The sequence below is a fragment of the Myodes glareolus genome, chromosome 7, assembly GCF_982192425.1.
Source record: "Myodes glareolus chromosome 7, mMyoGla1.1, whole genome shotgun sequence".
In the NCBI taxonomy this organism is placed as follows: domain Eukaryota; kingdom Metazoa; phylum Chordata; class Mammalia; order Rodentia; family Cricetidae; genus Myodes; species Myodes glareolus.
This window is the reverse complement of record NC_142032.1, coordinates 52,532,693-52,552,627: the sequence shown is the minus strand read 5'-3', so window position 1 is coordinate 52,552,627 and position 19,935 is coordinate 52,532,693. Positions and strand designations below refer to the sequence as shown.

The window sequence follows — 19,935 nt, the reverse complement described above, 5'->3', positions numbered from 1 at the left end:
TGGGACCAGCTTGATCTGTGTGTGTGTGTGTGTGTGTGTGTGTGTGTCTGTCTGTCTGTCTGTCTGTCTGTCTGCACACATGGGGGTCAGAGGAGATTCCAGGTGTCTGTCTCTCTCCCTTGTAAGTTCCCTTGGGACAGAGCCTCTCCCTAAACCTGGAACTTGTTTTTCAGCTAAGTTGGTGGCTAATATGCCTGAGTGATTCTCACGGTGCCACGTTCCCTCAGTGCTGAGCTTGCAGGTACCTATGGCCAAGTGGGATCTGAACCCGGGACCTCATGCTTGTGCAGCCCGCACTCCTAGCCACACAGCCATCTCTCCAGCCCTTGGACATAGGGGCCAGGGTCTGACCTTCTAGCATGCACTGGGGTCTTGGGGGGCCCTTAAAGCATTCCACTCCCTGCAGCGGTTTAGAGGGACCATGCTCAGGGTCATACGTTGCGAGGTCACTCTATGTGACCCCCTCTAGAAGTCCATGTCATCTCCAAGAGGCACATCTTAGGAGCTGTGGAGCCTAGCTCAGGAAGAGTTGGGACGTGGCCAGTCCAAGGTTTCTGGGGCTTAACTTCCTGCTGTAAGATGAACTGAGCTATCGCTCTTGGGTGTTTGTTCGTGGTGGGGTCCTAGATGGGGATGAACAGAAGTGACTGGATCCTGTAGGAGCCAGGAGTAGAGAGCCTTCTTGGGATCCAGAGCATAAACCTTGAACTCTGGGGAAATGGCAACTCTAGTCTGATTTTTGGAGTAGGGGAAGTGGGTACAGGGTCTCATGTAGCATAGGTCGGCCTCAAACTCCCTGTATAGTTAAGGATGACCACCTCCCTCCATTTCCCAAGGACTGGGATCCAGGCATGCACTACAATACCTGATTTATGTGGTGTTGGCTTGGAACCTAGAGCCTTGTGTGTTGCTGGGCAAGTGCTCTACCAACTGGGCTGTAACTCCAGCCTCAGTCCTCATTTTGGTTTTCTTTGTTTCTGGACACAGGTTCTTGTCATATAGACTAGGCTGACCCAGAACTCTTTTTAAAGAAATTTTTATTAGTGTGCAGGATGTGTGTGTATCAGATGGGGGGAGCAAGCTCCTGTGTGACCGACCACACACACGTTGAGGTCACAGGACACTTTATAAAGTTGGTACTCTCCTTCTACTTTTACATAGGTTCTAGGAATTGAACTGCGGACCCCAAGCTTACACAGCAAGCCCCCTTCCTCACTTAGCCATCTCACTGAGCCTGGCCTAGAATTGTGATCCTCTAGCCTTAGCCTCCTCGGTGCTGCGCTGCTGCGCGTAGATATCTAGCCTCACCTGAAGGGGCTGAGCCAGGACTGGGCTTCTCCTCCGTTTCCTATAGTTTCATAGGCATGTAGTCTTGGCCATGCATCTAGATGGTGGAGTGAGGATGATACATACATTGAGATTTCTGTACCTAACTCAGTCCTGGGCACTCTGAATTTGGTCATCAGAGTCCAGAGTGTGAGCTGTCACACATATAACCTTGGTGTGGCCCTCTGGCCTCAGATTCCCCATTCACTGGGTGGGATTAATTATACCTATCTCTAGGGAGGACCAAACTCTAATGAACTGCTAAGAAAAATAGTTGAGATCACCCAGATTCCCAGGTGTCAAGGGCCATGCCTTTGCCTCAGGCAGTGACTAGGGAGTCTGAGCAAGTCACTGTACTGTTCTGGGCCTTCCCTGCTCGGAGGACTCCTGCCCTAAGACCCAGATCACAGGGGACTGAGAGCCCCAGGACCAGGCAGACAGGCCTTCCCTTTGGGGAGGACTTGTACAGCCTCCGTGATCTCTCCACCCACCCTGGTCTTTCAACAGACAGAAGCATCATGCCTGTTGTTCCTTACCCAGCATATTTGTGTCCAGGATCAGACCAGACCCTCAGTAGAGCCCTGCCAGTCCTCACACTGAAAATATACTCAGTAAACCTTGGGGAATGAGGCGGGGAAGGTACAGAGTGAAGAGGGTAGGGAGAAAGGATGCCATGGTAGCTCCTGGAAGCTTCCTTGCAGTTATGGAAGGATCAGGATATGGAAGCTGGCACAGTAGGCACTAGACACATGCTATATGCCAGAGGTCTTAGGGGTATGTGTGTGTGCATGCGTGTGTGTGCACATGTACACATGCATGTGCATTTGTGTGTGTGAAATCTTGAATCAGAAAGCGTCTCCCCTCCCCCCCCACCCCCCCCCACCCCCCCCCCCCCGCAGAAGCTTATACAGCCCTTATCCAGGCCTGGCCTGGCTCTTGGTGGATTGACAGAGTCTTGAGTCCCTCTCTTGGGCTGGTCTGACTTGCCCTGGGGGCAGTAGCAGGAAGAATCTGGCCTGACCACCTATGTAGTCTCTTGATCTCTCCCTCCTACCTACTCGGGTCTGCTGCTGTTCTTAAAACCCTCCCCTATCTGCCCCCCTCACCTCTATTAGTGGCCTAACATCCCTCCCACCCTCTGCCCTATTCCCCTTCAGCAGTGGCCTAAGCCCACCCTGCTCCTTGCCTGTCCCTTGTGCCTCCTTGCCTTGGCTCACTGGATTCTGACCCAACTCCAGATCTCTACCATCAGAGAGACAAGATGTTTCTCCCCCTTTCTACCCCTAAGCCCAGTCTCAGATGCTTGCTGTTCCTGCTGGTACCTCCCAACAGCTGCCACTGTCCTGCCTTTTCCCTTTAGCCACCCACAGCACCCTGTAGTTCCCAAAAGCCTGAGCCACCCCCTTTCGCTTCCCTGAAGACCCCCTCCCACTTCCTCATTCCCATTCCACTATTCTCACTTAACGTTCCCTTGCTTTTAAATTAGCTTAGTTAATCAATTACTGTGCTGCATGCTCTCCCTGCCCTCCTACCCAAGTCCTGCTCCATCCCTGCCCATGCCCACAGACCCCCTATAATGCTTTGTCTGTAACATGTCCCCTCCCAGCTCATTCCTGCCTGGCAGACAAGGCAGCCCTAGGCATCACACTTCACCACTCCACCCTTACTTGGGCTCTGTCTCCAACTTCCTCAAACCCCAATCTGCATCCTGCCTCACTTCTGCGAAACCTCCATTCATTCCTGCTTGTGAGGGGCAGGTCACATGCTGTTTGTGCTGTGCCTGCAGTCTGGGTCCAGTTCCCATCCTTCCACCTCCTTGCTGTGTAGTCCAAGCCAGTCACCAACCTTGTCTCATGCTTGGTAACCTTGTCGTGGAGCCCTTCCCACTGCAACACTGTCATGACACCCACAGTGGTTGACGTGGTGGGCTGGCCTGAACCTGAACCAGGAACCTGGAAACCCTACTATGTACTTGTTGGTTTGGGCCTGAAGACTTAGATTGTGCTAGACTTGTAGGCTGCTAATAGAGAGCCACAAAACCTTTCCTGCACCTTGTTGCTACTTGAATGTCATCTGTCTGTCATTCTTAGTCTCCTGAATGAGTCGGAGTCCTGCCCCAGTACCATGGCACTGCCTCCCTGAGAGTCAGTTCCAGGCAAGATTTCTGTAGCTTCCTGGGGCATAGGATGTGTGCTGCCAGTCCTGGCCTCCTCCCGTTCCAGAGCTATGCCCAGGGCCTCCTCTGCTGTTTATTTAGTGAACCATTGTGGCCTGGAAGAGAGAAGGGATTCTTAACCGTAGAAAGAGCTGCAGAGGGCCATGCCCACTTGCTGAAGAGCCCAGAGAAGGCTGGTTTGTTCAGGCTGGGTGTAGAAGGGTTTCAAGGGATCCTATTTAGCTCTGGACAGGATCTTCTGACCCAAAGAGGGTTTTTGAGTGTCTGCGTGACTAACAAGCTATAGAGTGCAGGAGTGCTTAGAGGATAGGGCAAAAATCCCTGCTGCCTGCTGGAGTGAGAGTCGTAGCCACTGCATTCTATTTCCTGGGGAAGTGACCCGGGAGAGCATTTCCTGTATGTGGGGGCCCTAGGCTCCTAAGTCAGCTTCAGGATGGGGGGTGAGGGACACCCATCTGCCTCTGACCTTGACTGTTTTTGTCTATTCCTCTCCTACCCCCCACCCCTGGCAGGGTTTCTCTGTGTAACAGTCCTGACTGTCCTGGAACTCATTTTGTAGATCAGGCTGACCTCAAACTCAAAAAGATCTGCCTGCCTCTGTCTCCCAAATGTGTGCCACCATGCCCGACTCTAACTGTGAGTCTTAATATCTGTCGTCCCTAGAAGAGCCATTCCCATCCCCATAGGATGCCTCACAGAAGAACGTATTCCCAAGGACCCTGGACTGAGGTGGTACAGGGATGGTGGATTCCCAACCTACTGAAGATCTGAGGGGTTGACATACTGGTTGACGTGTGTGGGCAGTCAGAGAGTCTGGCTCACAGGGACCTGTGGAATCCTTTCCATCTTTCTCTGAACTTTATGGATCACCAGAACTGGCTTTGCAGCTACAAAGTAAAAAGGGAGGAGGGTCTGCAGACTGGAGTGTCTACCACACACACGCACGCACACACACACACACACACACACGCACACACACACACACGCACACACACACACACGTTGGGGCTGGAGAGTTGGCTTAGTCGGCAACGTGCTATAGCAAGCATGACGACCTGAGTTTGAGCCAGGCATGGTGGCACACCCTTATAATCATAGGGAAACAGAGTCAGGAGAATCCCTGAGGCCCCGTTCAGCCTAAGCAATTAGCAAACCCCAGATCCCAGTAAGAGATCTTGCAATAACCCTGGAGGGACAGCATCCAAAGGTGACCTCTGGCCTCCATATCCATGTACACACATGCATATACCATTACAGACACACAGACACTGACACACAGACAAAACTCTCAATCTCTGGCCAGAGTTCTCATCCCATACAGCTACCACAGCACTGTTTGGGGACTCAGGCCTCAAGAACCCTGTGTCATCAGGACCTGCCCCCCCAGCAACGGTATTGGGAAAGTCTGTTACACACACTGGTGGCATGGTGAATCTCTGTCCTTACCTTATATTCACTGAGGCCCAGTCCCTGTCAATTAGGGCCCAATTCCAGGAGCCTCAAGGCTACATGTTGGGCCCATTCCAGAGCAGAGAGAAGGCTGGCCGGGGCAGTGGACTCACTGCTGTGGTCTCTAAGATCTCACTTTCAGAGGGAAACTGAGGCTCAAAGCTTTGAACTTCTCAGGGTCTTGAGGACAGGAGAGAGGGACCCAGTTTCATTGGCCTTGTGCTCTTCCAGTGCAGGCTTGGCTGAGCCCCTCCCCCTCACTTCCCACTGTTATCAGTCAGTCAGTCCAGTCCCCCCCCCCCCCCCCCCGCCCCAAACCCGCCAAGCCGCTGCTGCTCTGAGGCTGCTGGCTCAGGAGCCCCAGATTTTGCTGAGCAAGCGAATCCAGAGGTGCTGTCTCGGCACAATGGCCACTGGCCAGACCTTCCTCTCTTCCCTCTCCAGGGTCTGCTTTCTAGGGGGTACTGTAGCTTGGAGGTGGGGGCTGGCTAAGGGTAGCACCCCAGTGCCTCCTGGGCTTCAGCTTCAGCAAGTGGGGGGGTCCTAAGGCTTCTGAAGAGGGGATGTTTGTCTGAAATCACACAGAAGACCAAGGAGAGCTGCATTTTGCTCCTCACAAAATCCAGGGGTGGCAGGAAGTGGGTCTGGTGTGCCTGGGCTATTTGTAGAATCTTGCTGCCTGCTGAGGTCCGGTGCTTCCTCTCTGGTCCGCCTTTGTGAACATCTATCATATTGATAATGCCATTAATGGTGCCATGTTATTGATACAGTTCGATTTGCTTTAACTATGTTGAGGTAGAATCCCACTTAACTGCCTCTTCTGTATCCAGGTTTTCTGTCCATCTCCTTCAATTCTTGGAAATGACAATCATTGGGACAGTCCTACCCACAGTGTAAAAGTAGAGATTCATTCTAAACATTGATACATTTATAGTCATCTGTCTGCTCAACAAACGTGAATTGTGTTTGGACTTAGTGCTGGCCACCTCTACATACCAAGCACTGCCCTGCGCCCTAGGTTGGGGATGGTGGATGACAAAGGTGAATGAGTTCTGCCTTAGCCTCTAAGAGAGTTCATGCTTGGTCTCTCTGCCCTTGTGGCATTCCGGTTACAGCTTGTAGTGACTCTGTTTTACAGATGGACAGACTGAGGCTCAAGGGACAGGTATGTGGCCTAGGCTTGGTCCCTGGGCTCAGCTCTGCAGGTCTTGAGTCTCCAGCCTGTGTGTGCTGATGCCCTTGTTTGCCTTGCAGCCCACCCCAACCAGACGAGGGCCTCCCGACGGGCCTCTCAGCTGTCTCAGTCCCCTGGAAAAACCTTGGCCTCAGCAAAGGTCACAGGGAGTCCCCAGGCGGCCTGGTGGAAGCCTCTGCATCCCGGAAAGAGGCTCAGGGTGAAGAACACTCGGCAGCTGTCCCCCTGGATGTGTCACGCCTGCGCAGCTCCTCCATGGAGATCCGAGAGAAAGGCTCAGAGTTCCTGAAGGAGGAGCTGTACAAAGCCCAGAAGGTGGGTGCTCCAGGGTAGGGTTGGGGACTGAGTGAATCCAGATAGCTGTGGAAGGGAAGAGGGGTCTTCGCATGCCAGGCCTGTGCTGGAGTCCTGGGGACTCAAAGGAAGATTCTGGTTTAAACCAGGACTCCAAGCGTCCTAAGCAGGTGCTCCACCACTGACGGCTCAGAAGTCTTCAATGTTTTCCTATCTCTTAACTCATCTGGAAATCTGCTTCTAGCTCTGCTGGGCTAGGGTTTTAACCTCGTGCATGGGCCAAAGTACCACCGATTGTCAGAAACCGGTGAAGTGAGCTGGTGGTCCCAAGCTTCATACCAGGCTGGGGAGACGGTGCCTGCTTAGGGCAGGCTGACAGTCTCCTGCCTGCACCCAGGAGCTGAAGCTGAAGGACGAGGAGTGTGAACGGCTTTGCAAGGTGCGTGCACAGCTGGAGCAGGAGCTGGAGGAACTGACAGCTAGCCTGTTCGAGGTACGTTGGGCAGCCTGGGAATGGGTGACCCAGGTATCCATCTGGTGTCTTGTGACCACTCATGTAGAGGTGCCCCCTCTTCCAGGAAGCTCACAAGATGGTTCGGGAAGCCAACATGAAGCAGGCTGCATCAGAAAAGCAGTTGAAGGAGGCTTGGGGCAAGGTGAGACCCATCCCTGTGTGCCTAGGCCAGTCCTTGATGGGGTGTACTGGCCTCAACCGGCAAGGGCACGCAATAGGTTCCTCACAGATCTACTCGGCATCAGAAACAAGAGAACCAGGTCTGGGACAGGCAGAGTGGGTCTGAATTTAAGTAGCCCAGGGCCTCCAGACTCCATTGGTGCTCCTATTCCACCATGGAGATTTGTTTTGGTCTGCTGTAGTCCAGGAGGACCCAATGGTTAGTTCAGGTTTACCTTCTGACTTCAAAGCAGAAATATGGGCCATGGCTGTAGAACACAGGCAAGCAGCTTCCTTTCTCAGAGTGCTTGCCAATCAGTAAATGTGAAGCTTGAGCTGTTCTTGGCTTCTGGAGATCTCTGAACACATAATAGAAGCTCTAAGAAGTTCCTAGAGAAGGCCTCCAGCAGAGCCTCCTGATGTGACCAGAGGCAGGCCATGTCTCCTCTCAGCCTTGGTTTCCCTGTCTGTAGAATGGATGACTTAGAGGTTGTTCTAAGGTGGGGGGGAGAACAACCAGGCTAGTTACTGCTGGGGCTGCTTGGCTGACAGGCCATGGTAGCCATGGTGATATTAATCCTACATTGGGGTTGATGGTCATCTTGTCTGGGCCAGATTGATATGTTGCAGGCAGAGGTGACAGCCTTGAAGACACTGGTCATCACATCCACACCAGCCTCTCCCAACCGTGAGCTCCACCCACAGCTGCTGAGCCCCACCAAGGCTGGATCCCGAAAGGGTCATTCACGCCATAAGAGTACCAGCAATTCCCTCTGCCCAGTTGTGTGCCCCACTGCAGGGCATATTCCTACCCCAGACAAAGAAGGCAAGGAGGTGAGGCACAGGCTATAGTGGGCTCACAACAGGGAGGGATGATCCTGCTTAACCAGCCAAGTGAGCATTCTGAAGAGCCAGCTTGACCTCTCCTGTGGGACCTACCACCTGTCTCTTCCCTCTCTGGGCTTCGGGGTCCCTTGAACTGTGAAGGGTGGGCAGGCTCCTCCGATTCCAAGCAGGAGGTGGTAATCTCTGAACTCGAGCAGTCTTAGAACCTGAAGGTCCTCTCTCAGGAAACCTCTTCAGAGATGCACTTCCTATGTTAAGAGTGACAGACATCAGTGCCACTGGACATCTAAAGAGGGACTGACTACCTGGTGTTCGTGGCTACAGTCTTGATGTCTAAGACCACCCTGTATTTACATGCTCGAGGGTCCTCAGCACTGTGCTGAGGCAAGTATGACCTTAGAAAAGCATTTCTCTCCTGCCTCAGCAGGGAGACGGGGGAGGGAGGCTTGGTTCAGGCATGACCACAGGTCCTTGGGTAGCTGTTAGCACTTCCAATACCTCACATGCCACATTCCCACTGTCCCCCTCAGGGGAGGAACTGTGGGAATATGAGAAAACCAGTTCAAACTGTATCTGGTACGCACTGGATAGATGTGAGGTGAAATCCAGCTTCCTGGGGCTCTTGCTCAAGCCCATCCTAGCTCAGAACTCTCTCCTGAGCTCATCGGGAAGTACAAGCAAAGCCCTCCCAGTCCCCTTCAGAGCCCTGAACTTCTCACTGGACACTGACATCTCCTCCTTCCTCCTGTCTCTATGTCTGTCTGTCCATCTGTCCACCCATCCCCGGGCCCAGCCTGGGCTGCCCCCTCTACTCTCCCTGCTGCTGTGCGTGATCCCCAGCAAGGCCATCCACCTCACCTACGAGCCAACCTGGCAGCTCCCATCTGGGGAGCCACCCACGGCCCCCAACTCCGCTTCCTCTCTCTCCTTTTCCCGACAGGTAATGGCTCCTTTAGGGGCCACCTCTCCTCTCCCCTCTGGGATTCACTGATTGTGCATGCAGCCCAGGGCAGGCCATCATTGCTGCCTCTAGTGGGCAGCAGGGAAACCTGTGAAATGTTCTCTCCTGTGTGCATGTACCTATCTGTGCATTCCAGGTGTACAGAGACCCACAGGTTCTTACAGGCTTGCTCTTGGTATTTTCTTCCAAACGGAGTCAGTAGCAGCACTCAGGCCAAGGCCCTGGATCCAAGTCTGTAATTTTACAGCCAAGAAACTTAATGTACACCCAGACACAAACTGTGTTGTTCTAAATTCTTTGGTGCAAAGGGCAGACCTCTTCTTCCCCTGGACTCTGCTCCCCTGCATGGCTGCTGCGGACAGACCTAATGGTCCACTGAGCCCTCCTGCATCTCCCTCCTCGCCTCTCCATCAACTTTGCCTTCTCTGAGGTGCTCACTCTCATCTCTGACTGCCCCTACTTGGCTCCCCTCCCTTGCAGGTAGATACGACCCTGTTTTCAGAGTTCCAGGCTTGGAGGGCATCACCTACCCTGGATAAGGACTGCCCCTTCCTGGAAAGGGTATACCGGGAGGATGTGGGCCCCTGCCTCGACTTCACAGTGCAGGAGGTGAGGTGGGCTGAAGGGTCCAAAGGTGTGGCCAGCTGGGGACCCCGTCCATTAATTCCCAGTCACCCAGCATCTCACCGCTCTGCCCTGCTCTGCTCCAGCTCTCAGCTATGGTGCGGGCTGCTGTGGAGGACAACACACTCACCATTGAGCCTGTGGCTTCACAGACTCTGCCTGCTGCGAAGGTGCCCACCGTTGAATGGAACACCACTAAGTAAGCTGGGCCCCTTCCTGCTTGGGTGGGAAAGTCCAAAGTAGAGCCTTGGGCAGCACCCTTGGGGACTAGGACAGGATCCTGAGTCTCGATAGGATATAGAGCCTCAGGGTGGGTAGGGACAATAACATTCAGGGTGACTGTCTCCTATGGTTTATGGCCTAGGCACTCCCAAGAGATGGATACGTCCTTGACGAGCATGTACAAGGTCATGGAATCCATCCCCAGCACTTTGTAAAACCAAGCATAGTGGCATACATCTGTGATTCCAGCACTTGGGAGGTATAGAGGCAGGAAGATCAAAAGTTGAAGGGCATTCTTGGCTATATATAGCAAATTCAGGACAAGCCCGGGCTACACAAAGCCTTGCTTTAAAAAAGTGAAAGCAGTAAACAACAAGAGAGGAACAGTCATCACTGTCCCCATTTAGGACCAGGAAGTATCTTTGACAAAGATTCCTGCTGCCAGCTGGGGTGCCTTTTCTGGCTGGCGTCGTCCGTGCTCCCTCTCCCTCCTCTTCTGTCCCACAGAGATACTGGACTCTGATTTGGCATACAAGTGACTGCTAGGGGCTGGCTCTGTCTCTTGCCAATAAATTACTCACAGCCCTGGCAGTTTACCTGCACTCTGCTCAGCCAGCACTGAGAAGGGTAGCAACGGAAGTGAGCAGTCAAGGAAGACTGAGGGTCAGGCATGTTCCCCGCCCTTGGCATTCCAGAGCTGGCCTGGAGGGACTGCTCCCACAAAGGAAGCCTGGCCACACAGAGGGAACATCCGAGCCAACTTTGCAGGCAGAGGGAACAGAATGAATGAAGGCCGGGGAAGACGGAGTGTAAACACCTCAGAGTCAGGACATAGCTATGGATTGGGGAGCTGGGGTTGAGTCTCTAGGGGTTGTTTGAGGCTAGAGTTTAAAGGGCCCCTGCCCATTAGGGTACCAATTCATCAGGTGGGTGTTTTAAGGGTCATCAGCATGTGTTACCTTAAAAGAAAGTTTTCTGGTGACCTTTCACTGAAGGATCAGTCTCGCAGTGAAGAAAAGGCAACAAACACAATCAACTGTCCTTTACTTGGGATTCTGTATTTCCTGGACAATAGGGAAGCTACGGGGAAAGATGAGTTAGACGTGGCCTTTGGAGACGCTCCTGGCTGTAACATAGAGAAGAAAGGTAAAGAAAGTAAGAGCGTGGTTGGAAGAAGCTGAGGGAATTCAAGCAGAAGGAACGGTGTAGGCTGGGGACATGGTAACCAAGTGCAGATATGGGGGGAGGAGCCCAGTAGGTGATGCTCTAGACTTCATCATGAAGGCAGGGACCAGTGGAGGAGTGAGATTTGCAAGTGGGAGGCTGGGCGATGGGCACTCAGGACCACAGAAACCTAGTATTTGGGTAGCTGAAGGTGCTAAGGGAGTTTCCCAGACCTGGCTGAGGAGAGAGGTGGCATGGGAGGGGTTTCTTAGTGAGGCCTGGTAGGCAGGGGATGACACAGGGCTAGTTGTGGATATAGGAGGCAGTCATACCAGAATTCAGTTAAGCAAAGAGATGATTGATCATAAGGTCCCCAGGAATGGGGGGGGGGCGGTTTTAGAGGCTGCAGAAAGGAAGGCTTTGTTATACTTGGTATGATATGAGATTGACCAAGCTCCTCTGCCTGTGTGGGGAAAGGAACAGGGGTGGGTGAGTAGGCATGGATCCAGCTGTGTTCAAGGTCTTTTCTGAGGACTCTTGCCCCATCCCACATAATGTGTTTGGCCCCAGGCTCCTTTGGAAGCTGGGAGGAGAGGGAAGGGGAGGCCAGGCCCTACTTCCCATCTGCTTCCTGTGCTAACTCTATGTGCATCCTCTAGCTAGTACATGTTCCCTGCCTCTGTGAGCCTCATTCAGCATCTTACACTTCCTCTGTTCTCAGCACGTGTGCCCTGAGTGGACTGGCCCGTACCTGCCACCACCGAATCCGCCTCGGGGACTCCGAGAGTCATTATTACATCTCACCATCATCCCGGGCCAGGGTGAGTCATCCATCCTTCACAAGTGTCACTTGGCTTGTTCGGGACCACAGGGACTAGCACTCTGGACCGCTGGCCTGGAAGCACAGCCTGAACTACTGTCCTCATAGGTGCAGAGACTGACCCAGACCATAGCCAGGGCCAAATGTCTTGTTTTCCTATTGCTGTGTGACAAATGACCCTAAATATAGGGGCTTAAGATAACATGCTAGTTCTTTAGCCAACCTCTCATAACCCAGTTGCTATGCAACTAAAGATAACCTTGAACTTTGATCCTACTGCCTCTACTTCCCAAGTGCTGGAATTATAGACACACTCTATACCATGCCTGTTTTTGTTGTTGGTTTTTTTTTTTTTTTTTTTTTTTTTTACCATGTTAGAGATTGAGCTCAGGACTTTGTGCATGGTAGGCAAGCCCTCTACCAGTTGGCTATATCACCACCCAAATGGTAATATACTCTTTTTTGTTTGGTTTTGTTTTGAGACAGGGTCTTTCTATGAAGTCCTGGCTGTTCTAGGACTTGCTATATAGACCAGGCTGACCTTGAACTTAGAGAAATACACCTGCCTCTCCCCGAGTGCTAGGATTAAAGGTGTGAGCCACCATGTCTGGCTGTTAAACACTCTGATTCTCTCATCTTCCTCCTGGGCCAGGAGACTGGACACTGATGCACCAGGCAACCTCAGCCCAGGTTGCAGCCTGCAGTCAGAGCTCAGCCCAAGTAGGCTCCTTTCTGAGTTAAGGTCCTTTCCAAGCTTCTGCAGTTGTTGGTAGGATTCAGTCCTATGTGTCCCCAAAGGTCCTTGTAAGCCAGGGACACCCTCAGCTTCTACCACATGAACTTTAAAAACAGGGTGAGGTGTACTCCAGGGCCACACAGTCTGGACATGGAGTCTCTGGACTGAATTGTAGGCAGCTCCTACTTTGTATCTGCAGGGTGCCCAGAGCCTTGTTCTGTGACCTCAAGTCCCCTTTATCTCTTCCTAGCCCAACCCACAGGTCAACAGAACCTTTCTTTTGTTGTGATCTTGGTGTCCGGTGCTGCCTGCCAAAGTTGTGTAGTGGAAGAGACATGAGCTGAGGAGGATCTAATGGTTTGCTATGTGATTCTTGCTCAGACAGACTGAGAGATGAGTTGTTGACCAAGAGCACAGCCCTGGGGAGAAATTCCACCACTGCCACTCCGTGTTCAGGAGCCTCTTGTGGTTATCTCCCTCCAGCTACTCACCTGGCATCAGAGTTGTGCCATCTCCCCTCCCCCAGCCTTGTTTCCCCTTCCCAGGACCAGGCTCAGCCACACTTGGCGGCTCCTATACTTTCTCACACCAACTTGCCTTTGGCAGCCTCCCCCAACTCCAGTTCCCTGCACTCTCTCTGGCCTCTTGGCAATTTCTATGGGTTTGGAGGCCTAGCAAAAGCACCAGCCTTACCTACAGTCTCTTTCACTTGCCAGTCTCTGGGTGCCTTACATGTAGAGCTTCTCAGTTCCAGAATCCTGGGGAAGGACTCCTGTAGGCCCAGCTATCTGTTCCTTGACTGGTTTTCTAGATGCAGAGATTGCATGGGCATTTCTGGAACTTTACAATGGGGTGAGGGAAGCAGGACGAGGCAGGGAAAGGAGGCCAACCAAGACAGGGCTTGGCTTTGGCTTGATCCAGAGAGGGTCCTGAACTCAGAGCTCCCTCCATCCTAGCCAAAGAACTGGCCTTGTGTTCCTGCCACAAAACGGGGCACCATGGGCTCAACGTTGCCTAAACCCTCAGAAGCAGTGAGATGGGGTCAGGCTTGGGGGTGGCCTCTGGGCTAACAACAGAGCCCCTCTTCTCTATGAGTCTTTGTGGCTGTGCCTGTGCCAATGAAGGGTCACCAGAGCTCGGCAGTGAACAAGTCCCTAGCCATACTGGGTTCTCAAGCTTAGGGACAAGCCTGGGAAAGCAACTCTAATTGGCTTTCATGGAATTACACGCAGTACCTAGTTCATGTCTGGTGGGCCCAGACTTCCTTGCTCAAAAGGAGCAGGTCTACAGGGGACTAGGCTTGGATGCTGATACAGGCTGCCTGATTTCCTCTGTCAGTTTGACCACTTCCTAACTCCGCACTCTACCAGTCTTTATCACTGGCAAAATGTGCATGGTGAGTGTGTCTTGCTTGTTGCATTGCTTACAGACAGTTACAGCAGTTATTCTTAGGAGCTGTGGGAGTCTTGCCACTGTTAATTAAACCTTGGAAGCCGAGCTCTTCAGAGCTCTTCAGAGAGCATCCCCCTGACTCTTCCGGGTACCTGGGACTTACTGTTCCAGGATAGGGTCTCCATTGGCTTTTGGAGGGGACCCCTAGGGTAGGGGGAATCCGGTGGGTCACACCCTCTCCATTCTGCCCACAGATCACCGCAGTATGCAACTTCTTCACCTACATTCGCTATATCCAGCAAGGCTTGGTTCGGCAGGATGGTGAGTGCCCCCTAGTGTTCTTTTCTAGGATAGTTCCTAAGGGAGGGCGATAGGGCAGAATGGGGCTGGTTAAGTGCCTTCCAAGACTACCTGTCTGGCAGCAGCAGAGGTAGGACCCTACAATTCCTTCAGTAGAAGGCCAGCAAAAGGAACTATTGTACATTAATAAAATGTCCCTTATCCTCCTTGGTGATGGGTTCTGCTTCACTGGGGCAGCAAACCTGGCATCTTCCACATATCTGGGTCATGCTGCCTTTTCTTCTGCCTAGAAATCCTTAGGGCCAGCAGAGACAGCATTCCTGTTACTGGCTTTGACATTCATGATTCTTTATGATGAGTCTCTCCTGTGACTCTCCTTTATGGCCACCAAAACATGGGTTCCCTGCCTCCTGTACTGGGTCCTTCCTTCTCCAGACACAGGGATGCCCTGGGCCCTGCTCATTGCTCTGGGTCAAGGTGGGAAAATATTTGCAAATATGGAAGTGTAGTTCTAAGCCCACGATGAGGACAACTGTGTGGCAGAGGGTGTATGTTTGACCAAGAAGAAAGGGTGCTCGGCCACTGGCCTGCCCTAGGTCAGAGGAGGCCAGGGCAGTTGCCTGAAGTGACCATGAACTGTCTCTCTGTCTGCAGCTGAGCCGATGTTCTGGGAGATCATGAGGCTTCGGAAGGGGATGTCGCTAGCCAAGCTTGGCTTCTTCCCCCAGGAGGCCTAGGGCAGGCCCCAGGCCTGGATTAGGCTCTGAGCTAGAGCAAATGGCTGCCTTGGGGCAGACAGACAAGAAATCCTGGAGCCCGCTTGAGCCAGAAGCTGAAAGGACAGATAAACAGCCAGGCTGTTGAGACAGAACTAAGCCAGTCCCACCCATTCCTCCTGGGACAGACGGAAGGACAGCCTGCCCTGGACTTCATGAGTTGAACCTCTTGCCTACTGGGCTCTGTTGCCACCAAGAGAATTTCAAGAAAGCACCAAAGACAAGGAGCTCGGAGCCATCTCGGGGAGAATCTCAGCGCTAGGGAGGGTACCCTGGAGCAGCCAGTACCCCCTTTACAATTTCCCGCTGCTTACCAATGCTCTGTTGCTGTCTTCAGAAAGGGATTTTTCTAAGATGACTGGATTTCCAGAGTATGCTCCGTTACATCCTCTAAGCCCTGGGTCACCAGCACCCCCTTGTGGCCATCTCTCACACTGTTCCCAGGTGACCTCGTTAGACTGCCCCAATGGTGGGGCAAGTGTCTCCAATCTAAACACGGTGGAGGGATAACTGCCCGCAAAGTGCTCTGAAAATGAGTCCAAGCCCCCTGCCCGCAATTCCTCTGCGTAGAGGCCTCTCTTTCTCCTCCCTCCCTACTTCAACCCCATCTCCAGGAGGTCCCGGTCCTAAAACTGCCAAAGGCCTGAGCCCTTTCTTAGCCAAAGTATGCCACCAGGGGAGCTTCAGGATGTAGTTGTGGGCAGGGGCCCTGAATGTGGGACTGGATGGATTGGGCAAGCTATATAGGCTCCAGACCCTGCTATACCCATCATAGCCCCCTGGGAACTGGGCTTGGGGTATCCAACCTGGACGTGTCCCTCACCACGCCCCTATTTCCTTCAAGTGGAATGTAACACGATCTCTATTTAATAAAGGAAGGCTTTGTTGGTAGGGGCTAGGCAGCAGTGGCCTTCACTCCTGCGCCCTGGGGCTCTGGCCAGGGCTTGGGCATCTGAAGGAATGAAATCAAATCCTTTCCTGACTGCCCTCGTGCTTGGGATTAAACCCAAATCCTGAAGCCACCCCCACTGCTACCACCACTTACTTGCTGTTGGAAGACTGTTGGAGTTGTCCTTAGTATTTCATGAGACTGTGGGGTATTGGAATGGGTTGCCCCTCTATGTGTTCGGTTCTGATCCGTGAATCTCCTAGCTCTCAGAGATGACCCTCGGTCTATTAGAAGCGGGCAGTCGAAGCATTTAGGCTTCCCAGGGCTTGACAGGACAGTGCAAGAATGATTGGTACTACCTGCCATAGGGCACATAGGGACTTCGGAAGTGCTGGATTGGCACTCTTGGATGGGCCGTTAGCAAGGCATGACAGACACAAGTGGAAAGAGGTGAGGGTAACCAGAATCCCCCGGGACGTCCAAGTAGGCCTGAGGAGATGGCCTGTGATTCTGCTCCACCTGTAGGGCCCTTTGTGTCTTCTTGGAAGGAGGATGCAACAGATTCTGGTGGGGTCAGAGGTTGTCAGTAGCCTACGGGAACTTCTCTATTGGCCTGCAGCCCAGGTGCAGCTGAGATGGTAGATCAGCTGAGGGCTGGCCAGAGCTCTGTCAAGGCCTTCTGCCTTAATGGGTTCCCAGGACTCTCCTGCCTCCACTGCACCTCTGTGTTCTCCTGTCCCCTCCCTGCTCCATTATAATTCATCCTTTCCTACCTTCCCAGTCCCTGTAGACACCTGGTCACTAACCAGACCCCTGTCACATCTACTCATCCATTTAACAGCACAGGGGTGATCTCTGTACTGGACGTTGGCAATAATAAACAGCAGTAATACATCCAGGTCACTGGACGGAGGAAAGTAAAGATGAAGGAGAACGGCGGGGAAGGACTTGGTGTACCAGATGGCATCCTCTGTGTCAACACTTGTGCACCTGAGGACAAGGAAGGAGGAAAACCTAAGCTCTGGACTTAATTATCAGTCCCTCACTTCTGTGTTCCGGGCTCAGCCATATGCAGAATCCCAGGACCGAAGGGACACCAAGAGGCACTCCAGAGGCCTGTCAAGGCCCCTGCTTTTCTGACTACTTGCATTTCTGTACAAAGCATTGGCCACGATCTGACCACAGGTGGGGCCATCAACACAGCCACACCTTGGTAACAGCAATGAATAGCTTAGCACCAGTCATAGCTCCCAGCCCTCTCCGAGCCCATTGTTTCAGCCTCTTAGCAACCTTAAAACATGCTGTTCTCTCTCACAGAATGGACAGAGGCATTGGGGAGCACAAAAAGGTCTTAAGGTTGGGGTTTATTTAGCTCAGTGGTAGAGGCTTACCTAGCAAGCATGAGGCCCTGGGTTTAGGCCCCTGTTCCGGAAGAAAATCAAAGAGATCCTAACTCTCTGGGGCCCATAGTATTAGGGTTTTGTGTTTTATACTAAACACTCAAAATGTGCTTACGTTCTTTGCCTGTGTAATTGACGCAGAAGGCTGGGGTGTAGATCAGCGGTGGAGTGCTCAAGGCCCGGGGTTTGATCCTCAGCACCACACACACAACAAAAGAATTGAGATTGCACCTGGGCTTCAGGCCAAAACAGATTGAGACAGGGCTGGCATTTGAACCTAGGTTTGTTTCCCATGCTATCCCCTGTTACGGTTGACTGTGCTATTGAACCTGTGAGATAGTTTGGGGCTCTTACTCTTGAAGCTGACAAGGAAGGTTAATTGCCATCAGCTACATAGTTGTTATATTTTCTAGATAACCCTCTTGGGCGTCAGAGGAATCATTTGAGGCCTCCTTGGCCAGCCCTGAGTCTGGCCTCTAGGCATGAAGGCATTGAACCTGACTAAGCACATTTACCTGGTGACGCACCCTGAGATATCTCACTTTCCCATCTGCCAAATCGGCCCTGATTTGAACCCTGCCAGGGCTGTGACCTTGGAGCCAGTTGCTTTTCTCATTTATGAGTTGGAATTATGATTTTTTCCCACGCACTCTTCCCTCATTCGATCATGCACACATGCATTCATTTGGTGTTTATGAGTTGTATGTTTGTGTGTGTGAGTACACACGTACCATGGTGCACATGTCATAAGACAACCTCTGGTGTCCTGTTGGTCCTGGTCCTCCCCTGAGTCTTTTATTGTCCATCGCTGTGTAGTCCAGGCTAGCTTCTGGGAATTTTCCCGTCTCTGCCTCCTCCCTTCCCATTAGGAACACAGCTGGACCGAGCTTCCCACAAGTTCTGTGGGTCTGGACTCAGGCCATGAGGCCTGCACAGCTAGTGCTTTGCTGAGCCCTCTGCCATACTTAGTTTTTAAAAAACATGCAATCGTGTCCATTTTTAAGTGTAGAACTATAGTTGTTTGGTATATTCAAACTGCCATGAAACCAATCTATAAACCTTTTGCATCTTGCAAGGCAAATGCTACACCCATTAGACAGCTCCCTATTTCCCCGGCCTCTAGACTATGGGGACCAGCATTTCACCTGCCTCTGTGAATCTGACTCCTCTAGAGACTTGCTGTAAATGGAATTATAGCACACTCATCTTCTGACTGGCTTGTTTTATTTCATGGAATGTCGCACTATCCATCTATGCTGTAAGACGACAGGATTTCCTTTTGAAGGCTCTCCCATGTTCTGCTGTGTGTGTAACACCCTGCTGTGTCTGTCCATTCACTGGAGAAGACACAGGCTGCTGGTACCTGTTGATGTGTATGCAAATATCTCTTGAAGACCCTGCTTAGAGTCCTTTTGAATAAATAACAAGAAGTAAGTTTGTTGGCTCACATGGTAGTCCTATTTATTAGAGGGCCCTCCATGCTTTTCCATGGTGGCTCCACTGTTTTAAAGTTCTAGCAACCATACCCCAGGGTTCCAACTTTTCTGCCTCCTGACCAAATGTATTTTATTGGTTTTGGTAGTAGTCTTTGTATGAGATGTGAGTTGTTGCTCCCTGGGCTTTGATCTGCACCCCTAGTAGTGATGTGGGGAAGGGGGTCTTTTCACCTTTGCTATACATTTCTGTGTCTCCTGTTCTCACCAAGGGGTGTTCTATGGAGGTGTGTTCCACCATAGTGGCCAATAGGCTTGCGGTTGTTGGCCTAAATGGTTCCAAACAGCTTTTACACAATTCCATAGTGCCCATGGTCTCCACTCCTCCTTTTTTCAAAAGAGTTGCACCCTGAACTACTAACCCAGCTCATGATGTGACCTGTAACTCAAGCCAAACCCTAGAGTTCTGACTCGTGTCCCTTTTGCCTGAGCTCTGGAACTGCTCTTTGTTGGTGACTCCGGAGCTTTTTCTTAAAGCCATTGCTTGTCTGTCCAGCTTGCTGAGCCTCCCTGGCACTGCACAAACATACCTTGGCTCCAGGACAGTAGCTAGTGGCTCTGTAGGGGGTGGCAATTTCAAGGCATCCAATAAGATGCCTGGGTGGAAGCTCCCAATAGTAAAGGATTCAGCTGGGACAGAGGCAAGGGTCTGCATTCAAGGCATTCAAGGGGACTCTCCTCAAACCTCAAGTTTGACCCCCTCAAAAAGTAAAATACTCCAGTTGGCTGGCTTCCCCCTCCTATACTCACACACCCTGGCAGTGGCCCAATGGCAGCTCAGGAATGTCGAGTGATGCCTCTCCCTTTCTAAGTGGTCTGAGAGGCCTTAGCTGCCTGGATTTGGGGATTTGAGGACAATGGAGCCTCAAGTTCCCCCAAACCCTGACTCCCTGCATGGTGCAAATTCTCCAGCACCAGAGATCAGAGTGACCTAGAGGTGACCCCAAGGCCTGCAGAGAACTAAAGTGGGAAGCTGTTTGTGTGGGAGGTAGGGAGAGGACACTTAGAGTTTAGGCTTTATGGGAACACACAGCTAGATACAGGTGGAAAGAGCCCAATACCACCTATAGATTCCATGTGGCCAGAGAGGGTGGTTCAGGCCGTGTCCTTGGTTTATCTAACCAGTCTGTCCAGCCTTCACTTTGCTGACTGTTCTGGTAAGGCTAGGACACAGAGAGATTTTACTTACCGAACCCCTA

The 19,935-nt window shown here is 52.0% G+C and overlaps 1 protein-coding gene across 7 annotated transcripts in view; it reads left to right on the top strand.

The window, feature by feature from the left end:
• Window positions 1-18,690, top strand: part of Rab3il1 (RAB3A interacting protein like 1) — a 46,332-nt gene extending 27,642 nt beyond the window's left edge. For 3 of the 7 annotated variants that reach the window (XM_085693601.2, XM_048458453.3, XM_048458454.3), the window contains exons 2-11: window positions 6,206-6,461; window positions 6,838-6,933; window positions 7,019-7,096; window positions 7,729-7,947; window positions 8,753-8,899; window positions 9,401-9,529; window positions 9,631-9,743; window positions 11,652-11,751; window positions 14,133-14,199; window positions 14,833-18,690. In XM_085693601.2, the coding sequence (XP_085549727.2) occupies window positions 6,206-6,461; window positions 6,838-6,933; window positions 7,019-7,096; window positions 7,729-7,947; window positions 8,753-8,899; window positions 9,401-9,529; window positions 9,631-9,743; window positions 11,652-11,751; window positions 14,133-14,199; window positions 14,833-14,915 (1,288 nt within the window). In that variant the 3' untranslated portion in view covers window positions 14,916-18,690. The remainder of the gene's footprint in view (window positions 1-6,205; window positions 6,462-6,837; window positions 6,934-7,018; window positions 7,097-7,728; window positions 7,948-8,752; window positions 8,900-9,400; window positions 9,530-9,630; window positions 9,744-11,651; window positions 11,752-14,132; window positions 14,200-14,832) is intronic. The other 4 variants (XM_048458456.3, XM_048458458.3, XM_048458461.3 and 1 more) reach the window with 2 other exon arrangements.
• The last annotated feature ends 1,245 nt before the right edge of the window (window positions 18,691-19,935 follow it).